The sequence below is a fragment of the Pteronotus mesoamericanus genome, unplaced genomic scaffold (assembly GCF_021234165.1).
Source record: "Pteronotus mesoamericanus isolate MK-2021 breed Mesoamerican mustached bat unplaced genomic scaffold, CSHL_Meso_final contig_182, whole genome shotgun sequence".
Taxonomy (NCBI): domain Eukaryota; kingdom Metazoa; phylum Chordata; class Mammalia; order Chiroptera; family Mormoopidae; genus Pteronotus; species Pteronotus mesoamericanus.
In genome coordinates this window covers 30,500,470-30,516,449 of record NW_026555078.1, presented here as the reverse complement: position 1 = coordinate 30,516,449, position 15,980 = coordinate 30,500,470, and the positions used below count along the sequence as shown (strand labels likewise).

Genomic DNA, 15,980 nt, shown 5'->3' with positions numbered 1-15,980 from the left:
TATTTTTATATTTTTATTTTATGGCCTACAAAACAACTGTATTATCCTTTTTCGTTAGAACTTTTTTAGTAAAAATATCCTATTGCTATTCAATACTTAATGGTCAGATTTCCATTCACACAATCAAGTTTCTCTGATGTTCTCTATCAATATTAGCAACTTCACAGTAGCGAGGAGATACATTATAGAACATGATATTCATTTGAAATTTAACTCCTTCAAAATGTAAGTTCCATGTTTTGGGCATAAACACTTTACCCTTCTCAATTCAGCTTTACTATTTTGTTCACTACAGTAAAAGAAAAACACACCAAAAAAGAGTTGTTTGTGAATGATTAAATTATGGATAATTTTTATTTAGATTTTAAATTTTTTTTACATGTTTTCTGTAATGACCATTTTCATTCCCCCAACTCTGTCCTATAGCCAAAGCTTCGTGGCTATAAAAGGGGTGAACAAGACCTCCTCCTGAGTGGGGAGGGAAAAAACCCAAAATGAGGTGTTGGGAGTTCAAGTGGGGTGTGAAGGGTGTCACACAAAGAAAGAACCGTATGCATGTGTGTGTACATTTAAAATATATACATGTGTGTGCTGCATACATACATAAAGCTCTCTAGCACTGTCCACTGAGGAGGAGTGGGGGCAATGGCATCCCAATCATAATAAGACATCTCACACACAAGTTGTGGCTTCTAAATACCAATTTCCACTAAAAGGCGTAAAAATGGCTGATTCCAGAACTGAGGCAACAAGGAAGCACAAAATGAGTTTGGGAAATCTTGCGTGCTCAAAAGTAAGAAGTGCTTTAAAAAATGATGACAACATGTCAAAAGGACACAGGAGCCAGGCTGAAGGGAGCTCCCACTGATCAACTGTGGGATAATTCAAGAGTCAAAAGAAATAATCCATTGACTAGAAAACCACAAATCATTACTAATATTAATAATTTAAAATTCTGATTAAGAGCAAGATATATAAATAGCTTCAAATTACCTCCCCACAAAATACTGAGAGAAAAACAGTTAATTTACAGTGACGGAGCCTGAAAGGTAGTATTCTAAGCAACTGATCAAAATGAACATCATCAGAAATGAGGCAAACTGAAATTGTACACTACCTGATAGGATGCAATGAGAACACAAAATTGCTTCTATAATACCCCTGCCAATAAAAAGCACAACTGGAATCTAATCATGAGTAAACCGATAAATCCAAATTTAAGGACAGATGTTTTACAAAATAACTGTCCTATAGTCTACAAAAATGCTAAGGATAACTAAAGTCAAGGAAAGACTAAGGAACTGTTCCAAGGCGAAAGGAACCAGAGAGCTTATGACCTATGCTAACATAAGATTTTGAACTAATCCTTACTGGGATCATTAGTAAAACTTGAAACTTGGTGTCTAAGGATTGGATGGGAGTAATAAATCAATGTTAACTTCCTGATTTTGAAGGCTGTAATCATGGTTATATAGAAGAATTCCTTCTTTTTGGAAATACGAAGGTATTGACAGGTGATGTGTTATTATACCAGCAACTTACTGTTAAAGTGGAAAATTTTTATTTGTACAGTATTTACAACATTTCTATAAGCTTCAGATTGTTTCAAAAAGTTTTTTTTTAAGGAGAATGGAGAAAACCAGTCCATAGATTATTATTCTTAGAGTTGATAAAGGAATTCATGATCTGTAACTCTAAAAAAAATAACTTTAATTACTATGGACTTTGGACAACTCCTGTGTATACATATGTTCTTCAAAACTGTTTTAATTTTGTGTCAAGTTGCCCTAAAATTTTTCTCACAAATAACCTTCTGAATCTCATTTAAGTATGTACGCACATGTGTGTATGGACATACGCACACGCACTCTCTTTTCCTGTTAGGATAGTGACATGTTCCTAGGTGCTGTTCAGTAGAGAGAAGCTATGTGAGTTCTATTTTTAAAATCAAACAAAAATGTAGGTATTACTATAAAAATAACATCTCCCCCATGTGGCAAAAATTAAAAATACATCCCACTGGAGAATCCTAATATAAAGGCACTTAGTATACCTTATCAAGTATTTTCACACAATTCCATGTGAATCCTCTAAATAGCACACAGCATCTGCAAACAATATACTTAGAGGTAGTTTCAGTTTTCTTTAGGTCAGCATTTTCCAGATTCTACTTGGATAATATTCTCTATAGCAAAAGGCTGCAGATTTGATAGAATTGTCGTAACAAAACACCAGAGTTCAAAGGAACCAAATTTACCCACAGTATAAAGATTAAAATGATAGGCAGGTAAAAAGAGATGGCCTCATTCAAAAGCATCTGCCTATTTAGGATAACAGGGACATTATGAAAGCTTCCTACCTCTCCAAGTTTAATCTAAAAAATTTGAATGTCCACTACAGGAGGTTAACTTCTTGGAGTTGGGTCCATCCAATCTTCAGGCTTAGTTTACTAATATGAAGATTCTCTGGAAGGAATAAGACATTTCCTTCACTTAAAACTGCCAATGGTGAAAACAAGAGGAAGTCATTCATCTGAGCTATAAATTAAACAACTTACTCCATATTTCTCCCCCTATTCTTAACCCTGCATATTTCTTCCTATTAAGTCACTAGTCACTGATGATTCTGTTTTACTGACTTCCCAATGATTATAAAGTAATTTAAGTGGTTTCTGAAAGTAAACTTAATAACCAATTTGACTTTTAAATTAAAAGTGGCTCAGTTGGATACTGTCTCTTCAACACAGTAATATAAATATTAGTATCATGGCTAAAATGAATTATTGACAATATTAATACATGTTGCACAGTACATATTAATATAGAAAAATACATGTTATCAGCAGTATAATGTTGACCATTTTCTAATCCATTCCACCTGCTCAAATATTAGTGCAAATAATTATATATTTGTAATGCATCACTGCTATCTAGCACAAAACTATGCCTTCTGAATAAATGAATTTCCTCTTAGACTGTTTGCTGCTTGGAGTATGATGTGATATATTCATATTTAAATTGGCTTTGTATGGTGAGGCAGACTGAAACCTTCTAAACCACTTAGAAAATGAGCAACTATGGTTAATTACCTGTCTCTTCCCCCAAAAGTGATAGTAATCATAAGAACTGCTTTACGGCTACTTCCCAAATAATAGTGTTAAAGTGTACAGGACCTAGTTTAAAAATACCAATCTTGTTAAGCCCAGGGTTATCAGCCTAGCTGCTTCAAATCACCAAATAAATTTCTTACTCTCTAATGTATCATGTTTCTCTCTCATATACACTTGTGGGATTTCCCCTCCTTAAATTTGGAAAGAGAAAGAACTGATCACTGGTACAAATAAAAGTTAAGAGTTAAGGCAACTTTTAAAAAGATTAGACATGTAATTTTTGATACATAGAAATGATTACCTATTATTAATAAACTGAGTACATTTTCCCCTCACACTTGCACTCCTACATTAGCCATTTAAAAACTACCAATGTCCTAAATAATTAATAGAATCGGCAAACTTATGACATTAAAATAATTTGTTTTTGAAGGCAGAAATACTGATTTCTTCTTATCTTCCAAAGAGTTGTCATTTACTCCCATGTTACAAGATATGGTACAAAATACTTGAACTCTTTATATTATAAAATTAAGTAGAAACAGTATTATGTAAAAGAATACTCACTAAAGAGAACTTTTTGATGGAAATATTTCTATTAGGTACAAACTTCAATTAAAATTTCATGCCCACTTACACAATTTTAAAAACCAAGTTTAAAAGTATTATCACACATTAAAAAAATCCAATGGCAAATTAGATACTGACACTGTATATCAATTTCATAACCTAAACACTACAATGAGAACTAAACATTTGATGAAAATAAAATTAATCAAGTGATGAGCCTATCAAAAAAAAAGGGACCTATTCAATGTTACATAAGAATCTTGTATTAAACAGTGTGTGCAGAGTTAGGTTTCAAGCTCAGCCTTTTACTAGCTGTAGACCCTGAACAGGTCTACTTAACATTTATATGCCTTACGTATTTCATCTGTCAAATGGGTATAATAAGTACACAACCCCTAGGGCTGTTTTAGAATCAAATGAGATAATAAATGCAAAGGGCTTAGCACAGTGCATGGACCTTAAGTCCATAAATGTAGCTATAATTATCTTTATTGTGCATCAAAATTAAAAATCTGCTCTTTTTACTTTATGTAGAATTATTTACTCTAACAATATGGACTGGTCTTTTCCTCCAAAGTACACACGTATTTCAGGACAGACTTTCTCAAACAAAAAGAATACTACAGGAACTAAATACAATTAAACTAAGTGGATGAAATCACTGAATGTTTGTGTATCGAATGCTCCATTAGAAATCAGGAGAACTCAGTATGCCACTACAAAACATATCACATATCTGAGCCAAAATGGGCAATATACAGGTAGTATGCAGAAAATTTTTGCATCAAAAACAGTTAAACTCCCGGATGTGAGCTTTTTAAGTCACTAACAAATTATGCACTGAGGGAACCTTACTGTCACATACAGCTCAACAAGCATGCCTCAGGCTCTGCCTTATGAACACAGGACTACCTTAAGGGGTTGTGTGGCATTCCAGGAACCTAAATCTCTTTATTTGGTTACTTGTAAATATTCAACATCACAGACAAGAAAAAGAATTTTAAGGAAGCAGTACATTCTCCACTTTGAATCAATGTAGTGGCTGATAATTCACTTATTTAACTAAGAGCCAGAAGGCTGATATTCAGATAGTGAAATACTTAAAATGAAAGAAAATGGCCTGAAGTATATCATAAATTAACCTACTTAGCAGCTCTTTTTAAAACAAGAAAAATGCTAGGGACTTGCAACCATAGTGGATCCTCATAAAATGAGGCTAATAAGTGTCTTGGAAGAGTCAGTCCACTGTTCCACCCAGCTGTTATTTAATAGCTCTTCATAAGGACTATTTATCTATTCTGGTTGAACATCTTTTTTCAATATCATAACATATAAACACCCGACTTCCTTCTTAAATCTGTGTTCTGTATTTCACTTTCTGTACCATTTTATGCAAACATAATATACTCAAGTTTTGGAAAAATAATTAATTTGCAGTGTTTTAGAGCACATTTCCAACTTCAACATATTACCTAAATATTGCTGTTAACTCATGTGGAACTGCAGAAAAATTGCAAAGATTATCTTTATTCAAATGTTGGCTAAAGTTACGAATATACAAAGTTCCATTATTGCTACCTAAAATTACCATGTACATATGAAAAACATTTCCCTTACTAATCATCTCTTTTGAGCCATAAATTTTGGGTAAAATTTTGTAGTGGCTGTAATTATCAAAAATATTGTAAAAATTGGAATATTTCTGCTAAAAAAGGAAGTGAGAAGACCTATGTTATAAAAAATAAGAAACATCTTAAAAATTAAAATTTAAATAAAAAATAATTTATAAAATTCAGTATGGAGTCCTTAAATGCAAAAAATAAAGTGAAAATAAAAAAAAACAATTGCAGGGAATTTGTTTATTGAGCATTAATATTAACACTTCTAAATTAAGTAATCACTTATGAGTTTTCTTTGTCACTGTCCTGTCAATGGACATAATGCAAAATACTGCACAGAACTCAAGCATGGGAATAATAATTAACAAAATATCTATGCAACAAGTATATGTCGTACATTTTTAAATTAATCTAAACAAAGTAATTTGAAGTGCTTCTTTGTTTTGGAAGTCTTAAAATGTTCTCTCATGTTTTGAGATCGACCCCCCAACCCCTTTTTACAAATGGACACTGTATACAAAGAGTTCAAATGGCCAGTAAAACTACTGGTTTAAAATTGTTGGCTTTTAAGTAACAGAGGTATAATGTGAGTTCACATCAGAGCTTTCCAAAATGGCAATAATACAAGCATATGACTTTCTCTGCTATCCAAAACCTATTCTGGTTCTCCCTTGGCTAAGGAATAGAAAACTAGACAGCTTTCTAAAGCTGTCACAATTTCCTTAAATGCTTTAATAAATGTTGGCATACTTCATTTGTCTTGCTCACCTTGATAACACTGGGCTAAACAGAAAATGAAGAGAATTCAGTCAACAGTAACTTAAATAGTAGCTAGCTCTAGACCTGAAAGTTTTGGTAAAATGGATGACCACTCAGAAACATTCTTTAAAAAAAAGTAGTTTTCCAAAATTAGGCCAAAATGCCTACATTAAGAGAAAAAAATGCCAAGAATGAGCTGAACATTAATCTGTTCCTATAAGATTATAAACAGCATAATGGAAGCTGAAACACTACATATAGTTTAAGAATGCATTTTCACAGAGCAAGTTTACAGAGTAATAGCCTTTCTAAATTTCCACTTGATATTTAAAATTTTATAAGTGATTTATTATGTCACCATATCAAGCCAATTCAATTAATTACATTCAGTAGGCACTGCTTCAGAAATGCCTTGAAAAAGGTAATTACAGAAACTATAGATTTAAAAAGAACTAACTTTGCAAAGCTCATCTCCAGATTTAGACTATCAATTCCCAATTCCTATTAAAATATAAGACTATCTGCATGTTTAGCCATCCCAAATTATTCCAGTTTAACCTTAAGATAGAAATATTAAAGGATTGCTTTGTTGCTAAACATTGTCAATATTTCTCATTTGCACTATTTAGAGAATACCTCACTTTTTTACCTCCCTTACAATATTAAAACAATGAATAAATATTGTCTTTCTGTTAAGGTCCTCCACCTTATCTTAACTGAAATATAAAACAAGGTAGTTTTATTAATTTCTTGCTAGCAATGACTTAAAATCTGTTTACCAAATAATAGTAAACTTTAAGTCGTGTTTTTTCCTCCAAAAAGCAGATATATTCTAATCCATTCCTAATATCTACATAAAACATTTCATCATTTTAGTGTATAACATTTTTCTTGAAATAGTACTATGGTTGTACCTCACAAAAAATCCAGTCAACCAACTACGGAAATTATGCTCAATTGTTAACCTTTCGAAAGAGGAAAAAGTTCTCTAGGAATACCTAAAATAACTTGGTTAACAATTACCAGTGCTGAAGGTCATTAAAACTGATAAAACAGGATGGTAAAATTTCCCATGGAATACATTAAAGAACATGAACTGGAAAACTGGTAACATCTCATTTGCCTTCTGACACTAAGATTTTCCAGGATGAAAACCATGACATATAGTTTCACAGAAGTGGAATGGTATTAAAAATCAACTTAAGAGTAAAAAAAAAAAAAAACAAAATATGGCTAGTAGTGTCCACATCTTTAAAAAATATTTCAAGGGTAAATATGGCTGCTGTTTTTTCAAACAGTCATTTTTTCCATAAAGTGTTGGCTATGTCATAAGAAATCTCCTGTGCTTTCTATCAACCAAGGCCTGCTGAAGTACAACACATTCCCCTTATAAATTCAACCTCAGCTGAAATGTCGAGCAAGGCGGGCAGATCTATAGTCAGCACGAAGTTGTACGAAGGAGTGAAGAATGTTCTTGTCCAGATTAGCAAGTTGTTCTCCTGAGCAGACTTGCTTTAAATTATCTGGGGCAACTACCAGAAGATTGCAAAGTGCATGCAGAGTATCAAAAAGCTGTAATACCAGTGGAATCTAAATTGAGATAAGAGAAGAAGGAAAAAAAATATTAAAACAAAGTAATTTCTAGTTCTATGATTAGTAAATTCTTCTCATGTACATACTATCAGTCAGGATTTACTCATGTGGGAGGGTTCAATATATTAGAATTTTTAAAAGCTCCTAAAGTATTAAAACAGAAATATTGTAGTCATTACATAAACTTGGCTATCATCTTTCCAAAAAGATACCTATTTTGTCAATTTTCTTCTATCATAACAATCATTTATACTTTTGTGGACTAGAAATAGTTATCATCAATTTAGCACTTATCTTAAATAATTTAAACCTTAAGGAAAAGTGATTTCAGAGAGATGAACATGAAGTAAGAACATATTTTGCTGACATGTGACATACACAGCATTAGTGATGATAGTCAACAAGTTCATGTGGACTGTGGGAAATATGACTTTGTCTAAAACAAAGCATAAGGCAAAAATGTATCAATATGGAAATATGATTACAATACTTTTTCAGTTAGGAAATGTTATTCTCATTACAGCATCAATAAAAGTTATAAACTTTTCACAAATGATAAATCAGTATAGATTTTTAATGATCTGACACGTTCTTGAGCCTACTTATAAGTTTGATATTTGTGAATACATACCTTGAAGTCTTTGGCACACTTCCTATATTCAGCTACATCACAAATTGCTAACATGCCACCCATACAACTGTAGGAATATTGTTGAAGATGCTCATAAATAAGTCGATGAAAACGTACTCCAAATTCCATCAAAACTGTATCTACATTCTTTCCATCCATGGAATTTTTAATCTTCTCCACTTGTTTTCTTACATAAGCACAGACTTTAACACAGGCCTGTAAAATTTTTTCTACACTTATTACATAGAAATGTGTATCATGTTAGCTAAGGAGAAAATATATATTGTTTCTCATTAATCTCTAAGTACAGAAAGAAAAAAAACTTAGACTACAGTAAGATAAACCAATGAAAATGATAAACAAGAAAGCAGATATTTCTTACTAGCATATATCAAATTACTATACTCACATTAGTATACTGAATCAAAACATTGTTTTCATCTTCTGGCTTAAAGTCTGTTTTCTTTTGTTCTGCAGCCAAGATATGCTTCATTTGTCCAATCATACAATTTAATGTTCTAAAGAATTGAGAACAGCATATATTTGATCCATTTATTTTTATTTATACTAAAGTAAAACTATTTAATTTAATATCACCATAAACCTATTTTACTACTGGTAGACTTTAGATTTTAGAAAAAGTAAAATCTAGGTCTTGATGTCAAAGAACTCTTGGTTTTATTAGCTTCCTTCTAAAAATGGGCTAAAAATCCATTTGCCCAATCTTTAAAATATTAGAAGCCTGTCTCTATTTTACTTCCTTAACAACTATATATAAAGAATATTTAGGAAAGGGAAAAGAGAGGGCATAAGAAGAATGGCTAAAGTTTGGAGAAGCAGGTGAGAGGAACATTTGTTTCATAGCCTAAAGACAAGCAGGAGGCTGGGGACAAGTGATACTGAAGACCCAGCTGATAAATAAGAGAATGGATTTATAATAGGACCAACAATGTTTGAGTTTTATGATATTCTCCAACAGTAATCAGCCACTCAGTTATGGGAATAAAAAAGACTGCACTGATCCACAGTGTAGGATCTTTAAGACAGTTATGGTTAAAGAAAATGGGTTTTAGGGTAATTATGAGTAATTCAAGGATGGACCAAGCAATCTAAGCACAATAATGAATAAAGTCAAACCAGGAAAAGAAAAACAGATTAGCAAGAGATGAAGAGTTCCTGCTAAGGTCAGGAAACAGATAGAAGGTTGTGTGCCCTGCGTGGGATTATTCAGGTTCAAGGCTATACTTTTGTTACCAATGATAACAAGACTGTGTCACATACATGGAGGTCGAAATAACCTAAAAATAACCTAAGACTTAAGGTTTAAAGAAAAATTGTGTGAGTCTGATGCCCAAATCCTCAATAAATTTAGGAAACTGACATAAATGAGTGAGACACAATGGCAAAAAGAAAGAGAAGATGACGTAAACTTCAAAGGCAAAGGAAATCTGGCCTAACAGTGCATGGATATCAATCTGAAAATACCAGGAGTAATGGAGGTGAATGCTGAGTTCACCCCTTGGCCTCACTGTACATGGGTTTAAAGGAGAATTGGAAGTTCACATTCAAGAGACCACCACAGACCCTGGGCCTTCAACCAGACAACTAATGCAAAGACTTTGAGACTAAGGCTAATATGGAAAGAGGAAAAGAAATTACCTAATACATATATTAAAAAGGCAACTAGGAAATTTCTATTTCCTGTACTTTTGAAGACTTAACATATTCAACTTCCCCACCTCCCAAATATGATTTTCAGGTATTCTAACGCAAAGCAAGAAGAAACAAATAAGTATGAGGGATTTATGTCACAAAAATACATACTTTCTTAAAGTGAGGATTATAATGTATATAATGTATACATACATACTGTAATTTTATTGAGAAGTTTTGTATATCTATAATCTTATGTGGTCCTAAAAACAAAGGAAGAGATCAGTTTTTAGGATTCTCCTAAGCATTTAATTCTTCCGTAAACTAGTCTCAGTAATTAATTCTATAACATCCTCATCCTTCCAGTTTTATTCTTCAATTTTATCTTCCTTTCCCTTATTACAACATACTCTATGGTAATTCTTGATCTTAGTGAGAAAGTAACTGAGAGATGAGGTGCAAGTTTGCTACTACTAAGAAAGATTATTTAAAATTTTTTAAAAATTTTATTTAGAGAGAGGGGAAGGGAGGGAGAGAAACATCAATGTGTGAGAGAAACACTGATTGGTTGCTTTTTGCATGCCCTGAACTGGGGACCTGGCCCACAAACCAGGCATGTGCCCAGACCAAGAATCAAAGGCCAACCTTTCGGTTCGCAGGCCGACACTCGATCCACTGAGCCACACCAGCTAGAGCTATTCACTTTTTAATAAAATAGAGTGGATTCCAGGTTTTCTTTATAACAGCACCATAATTAACTTGCATTCAATTATGCTTTCTTCAACAGAAGAAAAAGGAGTAGAATTACAGTAAATAAAAAAGATATGCCAAAATCTAGTACAAGGGGCATTGGATTGAATCCCAGCTCTACCAACATTAACTGAGTGATTTTGAGCAAATTACTTAATTTCTTTAAGCCTCCATTTGTAGCCTCATCTATAAAATGGAAAGATATTTCCTACCTAATAAATGAAATAATACAAGCAAAGATTCTTTCACTATGCCTGGCCTACAGTAAATGTTGGAAACATGGTACCTATTATAATCATCAACAAATACAAGCCCTCCATCATCTCAAAAGAAAAAAGAGAACCACTGCTTTACAGTAATGGATAGGTAATCAACTACAATAAATGTTACAAAAATATCTTTTTTTGCATTCTTGAAGTGATGATTATAATGTATATAACATATACATACACACTATAATTTTATTAAAAATTCTACATTGCATTTTTGAATGTAGAGTTTGCATTCACTTAAAGAAATTATCTTTAGAAAATTTGTCTATTTTATTTTTATTGATTCCAGAGAGAGTGGGAGAGAGAGGGAGAGAAACACCAATACGAGAAATATCAATCAGATGCCTCTTGCACGTGCCTCAACCAGGGACCAAATCCACAACTCAGGCATGAGCTCTGACTGGGACTGGATTCTGTGACCTTTTGGTTCATGGGAGGGTGCCCAACCAACCAAGCCACATCAACTGGGGCAGAAAATTAGTGTATGTATTTTAAGCATTTCAAATATAAGCCTGAAAATTCTAAATGAAAATAAAACTCTATGTTACATACCATTTTAAGGAGTTGGCGGGGGGGGGGGGGGAGGGAGGGAGGGAGAGAGACAGAAAGAGAGAGAGAGAGGGAACATGTGTAAGAGGGGGTGGTTACAAAAATATTTTTTTAACTGAATCTGGTTTAAAAGTAAATCTAAACACACTGACTTACAGAAATAATAAGCTTAGTAATCCAATAAAAATAACATTCTAATAAGGATGAAATCAACATGCAAAAATAAAAGTCAACTGGTAAAATTAAGACAGACGTTTTTTCTTTCCTGAACACCATTTTTATGGTGCTACAATGATGTTTTTATAATTTTTAAAAATGTAAGAGAAAAAAAGTAAAACCTGCCCTGGCTGGTGTGGCTCAGTGGACTAGCACCGGTTTGGTGTAGCAGTCAGGGCACATGCCAGAGTTGTGGGCCACATCCCCAGTAGGGGTGCACTAGAGGTAACCACACAATGATGTTTCTCTCCTGTTCTTTCTCCCTCCCTTCCCCTCTCTCTAAAAATAAAGTCTAAAAAATTTTTAAAAAAAAGTAAAACCAACAACTTGCCTATCAATGCCAGTATCCAATTTCATCTCCATTTGTTCAATTATTTCTTTTTTCTTCTGAAGGCATTCAGATAACTTAGGAGAAGAGCTTTTGAATGTTTAAAGAAAAAATCACATTAGTCTTACAAGTCTAAGTTTTTCACAGTCATATGTGTTTTGCTATATACATTTATATAAACACACACATTATTTTAATATGCTCACAAATACAACAAAACACATGAGTACTAATTATATTTGACCTTTAACAACATAGGTTTGAACGGTACAGGTCCACTAATAAGTGGACCTTTCAGTAAATACTGTATATGTATTTTCTCTTCCTTATGATTTTCTTAATAACATTTTCTTTAGCTTACTTTAATGTAAGAATACAGTATATAATACATATAACATATAAAATATGTGTCAATCTACTATTGAGTTTATCAGTAAGGCTTCTGGTCAACAGTAGGCTATTAGTATAGTTGAGTTTTTAGGGAGTCAGAAGTTACACACAGATTTTCAACAGCAGGGGTGGGGCAGGGCAGGGTTGGCATTCCTAACCCCCTCATTGTTCAGGGGTCAACTGTATTTAATATTCATTATAAATGTCACAGTAGTAAAACTTAACCAGTTAATAGAGAAAAGGAAGATTTACACCTGTTACTACTTTCATCTCTGAGATGACATACCTTAAGAATATAAAAATGTGATTTTGAAATTTTGGAACTATTTGGCTTCCTTATTCATTAAATATCTGGTATACTAGTAAGAAAAGTCACAGACTATCACGAGAGTCTTATGATCACAGTAAATTACACTAATTAAAATTTGGAGACAAACAGTTATATTTAGCTTTCTTACATTAAAAACAAACAAAATACCCGACAGCTTTATTTGCTCTCTGCATGCTATCTAAATGTCAAAAACACGCAAAATAATAAGGAATATGCTCACTAAGAGTTATGTGAATTCTTTGCTGTGGCATTATAGCTCTTTAAAAAAGTAAATTTTCTTTCAAAATATGATTCAGAGATCACAAGTAACCTTTATCTTTGGGATTGTTTCTGGATTAATTTCTTGACATATCAACGTTAATAGCAAAATATCTGGAATTTTATCTTACATATATATTCCTCTTTAATAGTAACAGCACTACACATAAAGTTTTATAGAGCAGGTTAACATATATACTATTTAACTTAATCCTCATGTGCTTTAAAAGTTCACATAAATTGATAGGAAGATATAAACCAAACCTTACTTAATGCCTCATCAAAATCTATCCTATTAATCTCATAAAAATTTGTATTGATGTCCTTATATGACAAAAAGTGGTTATAAGCTAGGGGTCTTCTTTCACATCAGACACAGGTTGATTACAGATTCAGTCTTTTCAAATAAACCAAAATTAATACCACAGAAGCAAGGGAAAATAGGAGGCAAGGAAGAAGGAAAAGAATCTTTACTTTTTATTTCACACTTTCCTGTCCTGTTTGATGTTATTATTAATATGTACTACTTTTAATATTTAACAAAAGATACGTAGACTATTATAATAGTTATTAAAATACGAATGAAAATTTGACTAACCTTATTAGTGGCATAAGGTGGTCATTAAACTGCTTGTCAAAAAGATGGAAAATAGTATTGGCCTGCTGCACAACATCCAGAAAATAGAGATTTGCATTCCGAGAATCTGAAGAGGGAATTCCTAAAGTTGGAAGGCACGTAAGTATTAGAGTCATACTTTCAGAAGCTCACCTTGGCAACAGAAGAGTGTGGTTTTATATATACAACATGAATAAAAAACAATTGCTGTTTTAATAAATTAACAGTGATTTTTGTAGACAGAGTAAAAGAAAGAAAATGCATACAAAGTTTTCAAGCTCAAATTTTCACCATCTCCTGTCTTCATTATTTGCTGAGATAAACTGAAAAATAGATCAATAAGTGTATCATCTTAAATTATACCTTTTCCCGCTCTCTTGTGCCTAATGATTTACTTGAGCCATGAACATACATCTGCCATTTTTCTTATAGTCAGGCCTCTTTATCTCTGAGAACAGTTAAAATAATTTTCTTATTCACTTCCTGGTTCAAATCTCTTTATCTGTTATGCCATAGCAACATACTTAAACTTACTCATTTCACTCAACATGCTCTCCACTACTACCCTTAAAATATTCATTCTCCTCACTGTCTACAGAATAAATTCTTAATTTTTAGTATGGTATTCAAGCCAATCCATTTAGTAAAGAATTCAAGCCATTCTGGCCCAAAAAATACAGGTGACTGTTCCAAATTTCAATTCCCTTTTTTGAGTAATAGATAAACTCTAAGGTCCTTCTAACCCTAGATGCTTAGGTTTCTAGCTAAAATTAAAAGGCATAAAGCACTAAGAAAAATATTCACAGCAAATGAGAAAAAAAATTTAAAACAGAGTTCTTTATAGAATAATGACTTTTTTCAGTTTTTAAAATGATAATCAAAGGTATTTTATTTTCCCACAAAAGACAAAATTACCAATTTGTAAGAAAATTAAAGGCTCCAACACAAACTTACAAGAGAAAAAAGTAAGTCAATACACGTGTAGGAAATACTAATCCTTGTTATTAATGAAAGTATAGGGCAGTAAGTATACATATTTTTAACCACTAAATTAAAGTTTTAAAAAGAAGATTCAATAAAGTGCAGAAACACTGGTACAGTCATACATGCCAGTAGCAGTGTCAAAGAGTAGGGAAAAACCCTTTAGGAAAAACAGTTTATATGTACAGAAATTTTAAAAATTGGTAACACACTTTGATCTGGTTATTTCAACTCTGGGATTTTATGTAAAGAAAATCATTCAAAATAAGGAAAGCACTTTAAGCTCTGTAATTTCACTGTAGCATTATTTATATTAGTAAATTGCTGAAGAGATCTAATCTGTCTAATAATAGGGATGGTTAACTTTATCAAATATACATGTGACAGAATTTTAGACAATCATTAGAAATGATTACAATAAGCAGTAATGAAATAGATGCATGGAAAATATTTATGAATGTAAGGGACATTCTTATCCTAGCAGGAAATTTCCTAACCCCTTCCAAACTGTGAATACTGCTATTAAGATGAAGATACTAGATTTTCCATACTAGCTAAATAAAAAAATCGTTCATACTATATGGATTTTATTTCATTGATTTTTCCATTATCTTTTTAAATCTTGGCACCTTTGAGGTATTATTATCCCAATACAAATTACCACATTTTAAAGTCATTTGCAAAAGGTAAATGTTAAATACCTGATGTCAACCGTCAGCTGTAATTAAGAAACCAAAAAAAAAAGACACAAATGCTTATCTATATTACGAAAGCAACTATACAAAAAATGGGTAATAATAAACCACAAGGTTACTAAACTATGGGTAATTTTGCTTCAATGTTAGAAACTTTATGGAATAATGTTATACACAGTCAACAAATATTTTTTGAGTGTCTGCGGTGTGCTTTCTAGGTGCTAACCGATAATGGTAAGTAAGACACATGAGATTCGTATCCACAAGAGCTTATATGCTGCTCTCTGAACTTTAAAACTCTCTCCAAATACTCAATTCACTCCTAGGCTTCATTTAGCTCTCTGGTGTATGCCTTCTCAGAGAGACATCCTTTCAAAAAAAGCCCTCTGCCCCTGAATATCCCTTCCTACCTCCCCATTACTACTTCCTATCTATCTCTTACTCAATTTTATTTTTCTTTCTAGTCATTTGTCTACCTTTTCCACAAGAATTCAAGCTCCATGAGTGCAGAAGTAGGCACTTAATAAGTATGTACTGAATGAATTCTGGTGAATGGAGGCATATATTAACAAATGAAAATTTCACTGTAATAAGTGTTATGGAAAAAGTTAACTCAATGATGCAATGATGAGTAGGCTAGGAGAGGAAGGCTACTTTAGC

At 32.5% G+C, this 15,980-nt stretch overlaps 1 protein-coding gene across 1 annotated transcript in view; it reads right to left on the bottom strand.

The window, feature by feature from the left end:
- Positions 1 to 347: 347 nt before the first annotated feature.
- Positions 348 to 15,980, bottom strand: part of EXOC5 (exocyst complex component 5) — a 43,231-nt gene continuing 27,598 nt past the window's right edge. The window contains exons 14-18 of the mRNA XM_054567512.1: positions 13,627 to 13,747; positions 12,053 to 12,139; positions 8,691 to 8,799; positions 8,282 to 8,497; positions 348 to 7,647 (exon numbers count right to left, since the gene is read on the bottom strand). Of these exons, the coding sequence (XP_054423487.1) occupies positions 7,459 to 7,647; positions 8,282 to 8,497; positions 8,691 to 8,799; positions 12,053 to 12,139; positions 13,627 to 13,747 (722 nt within the window). The 3' untranslated portion in view covers positions 348 to 7,458. The remainder of the gene's footprint in view (positions 7,648 to 8,281; positions 8,498 to 8,690; positions 8,800 to 12,052; positions 12,140 to 13,626; positions 13,748 to 15,980) is intronic.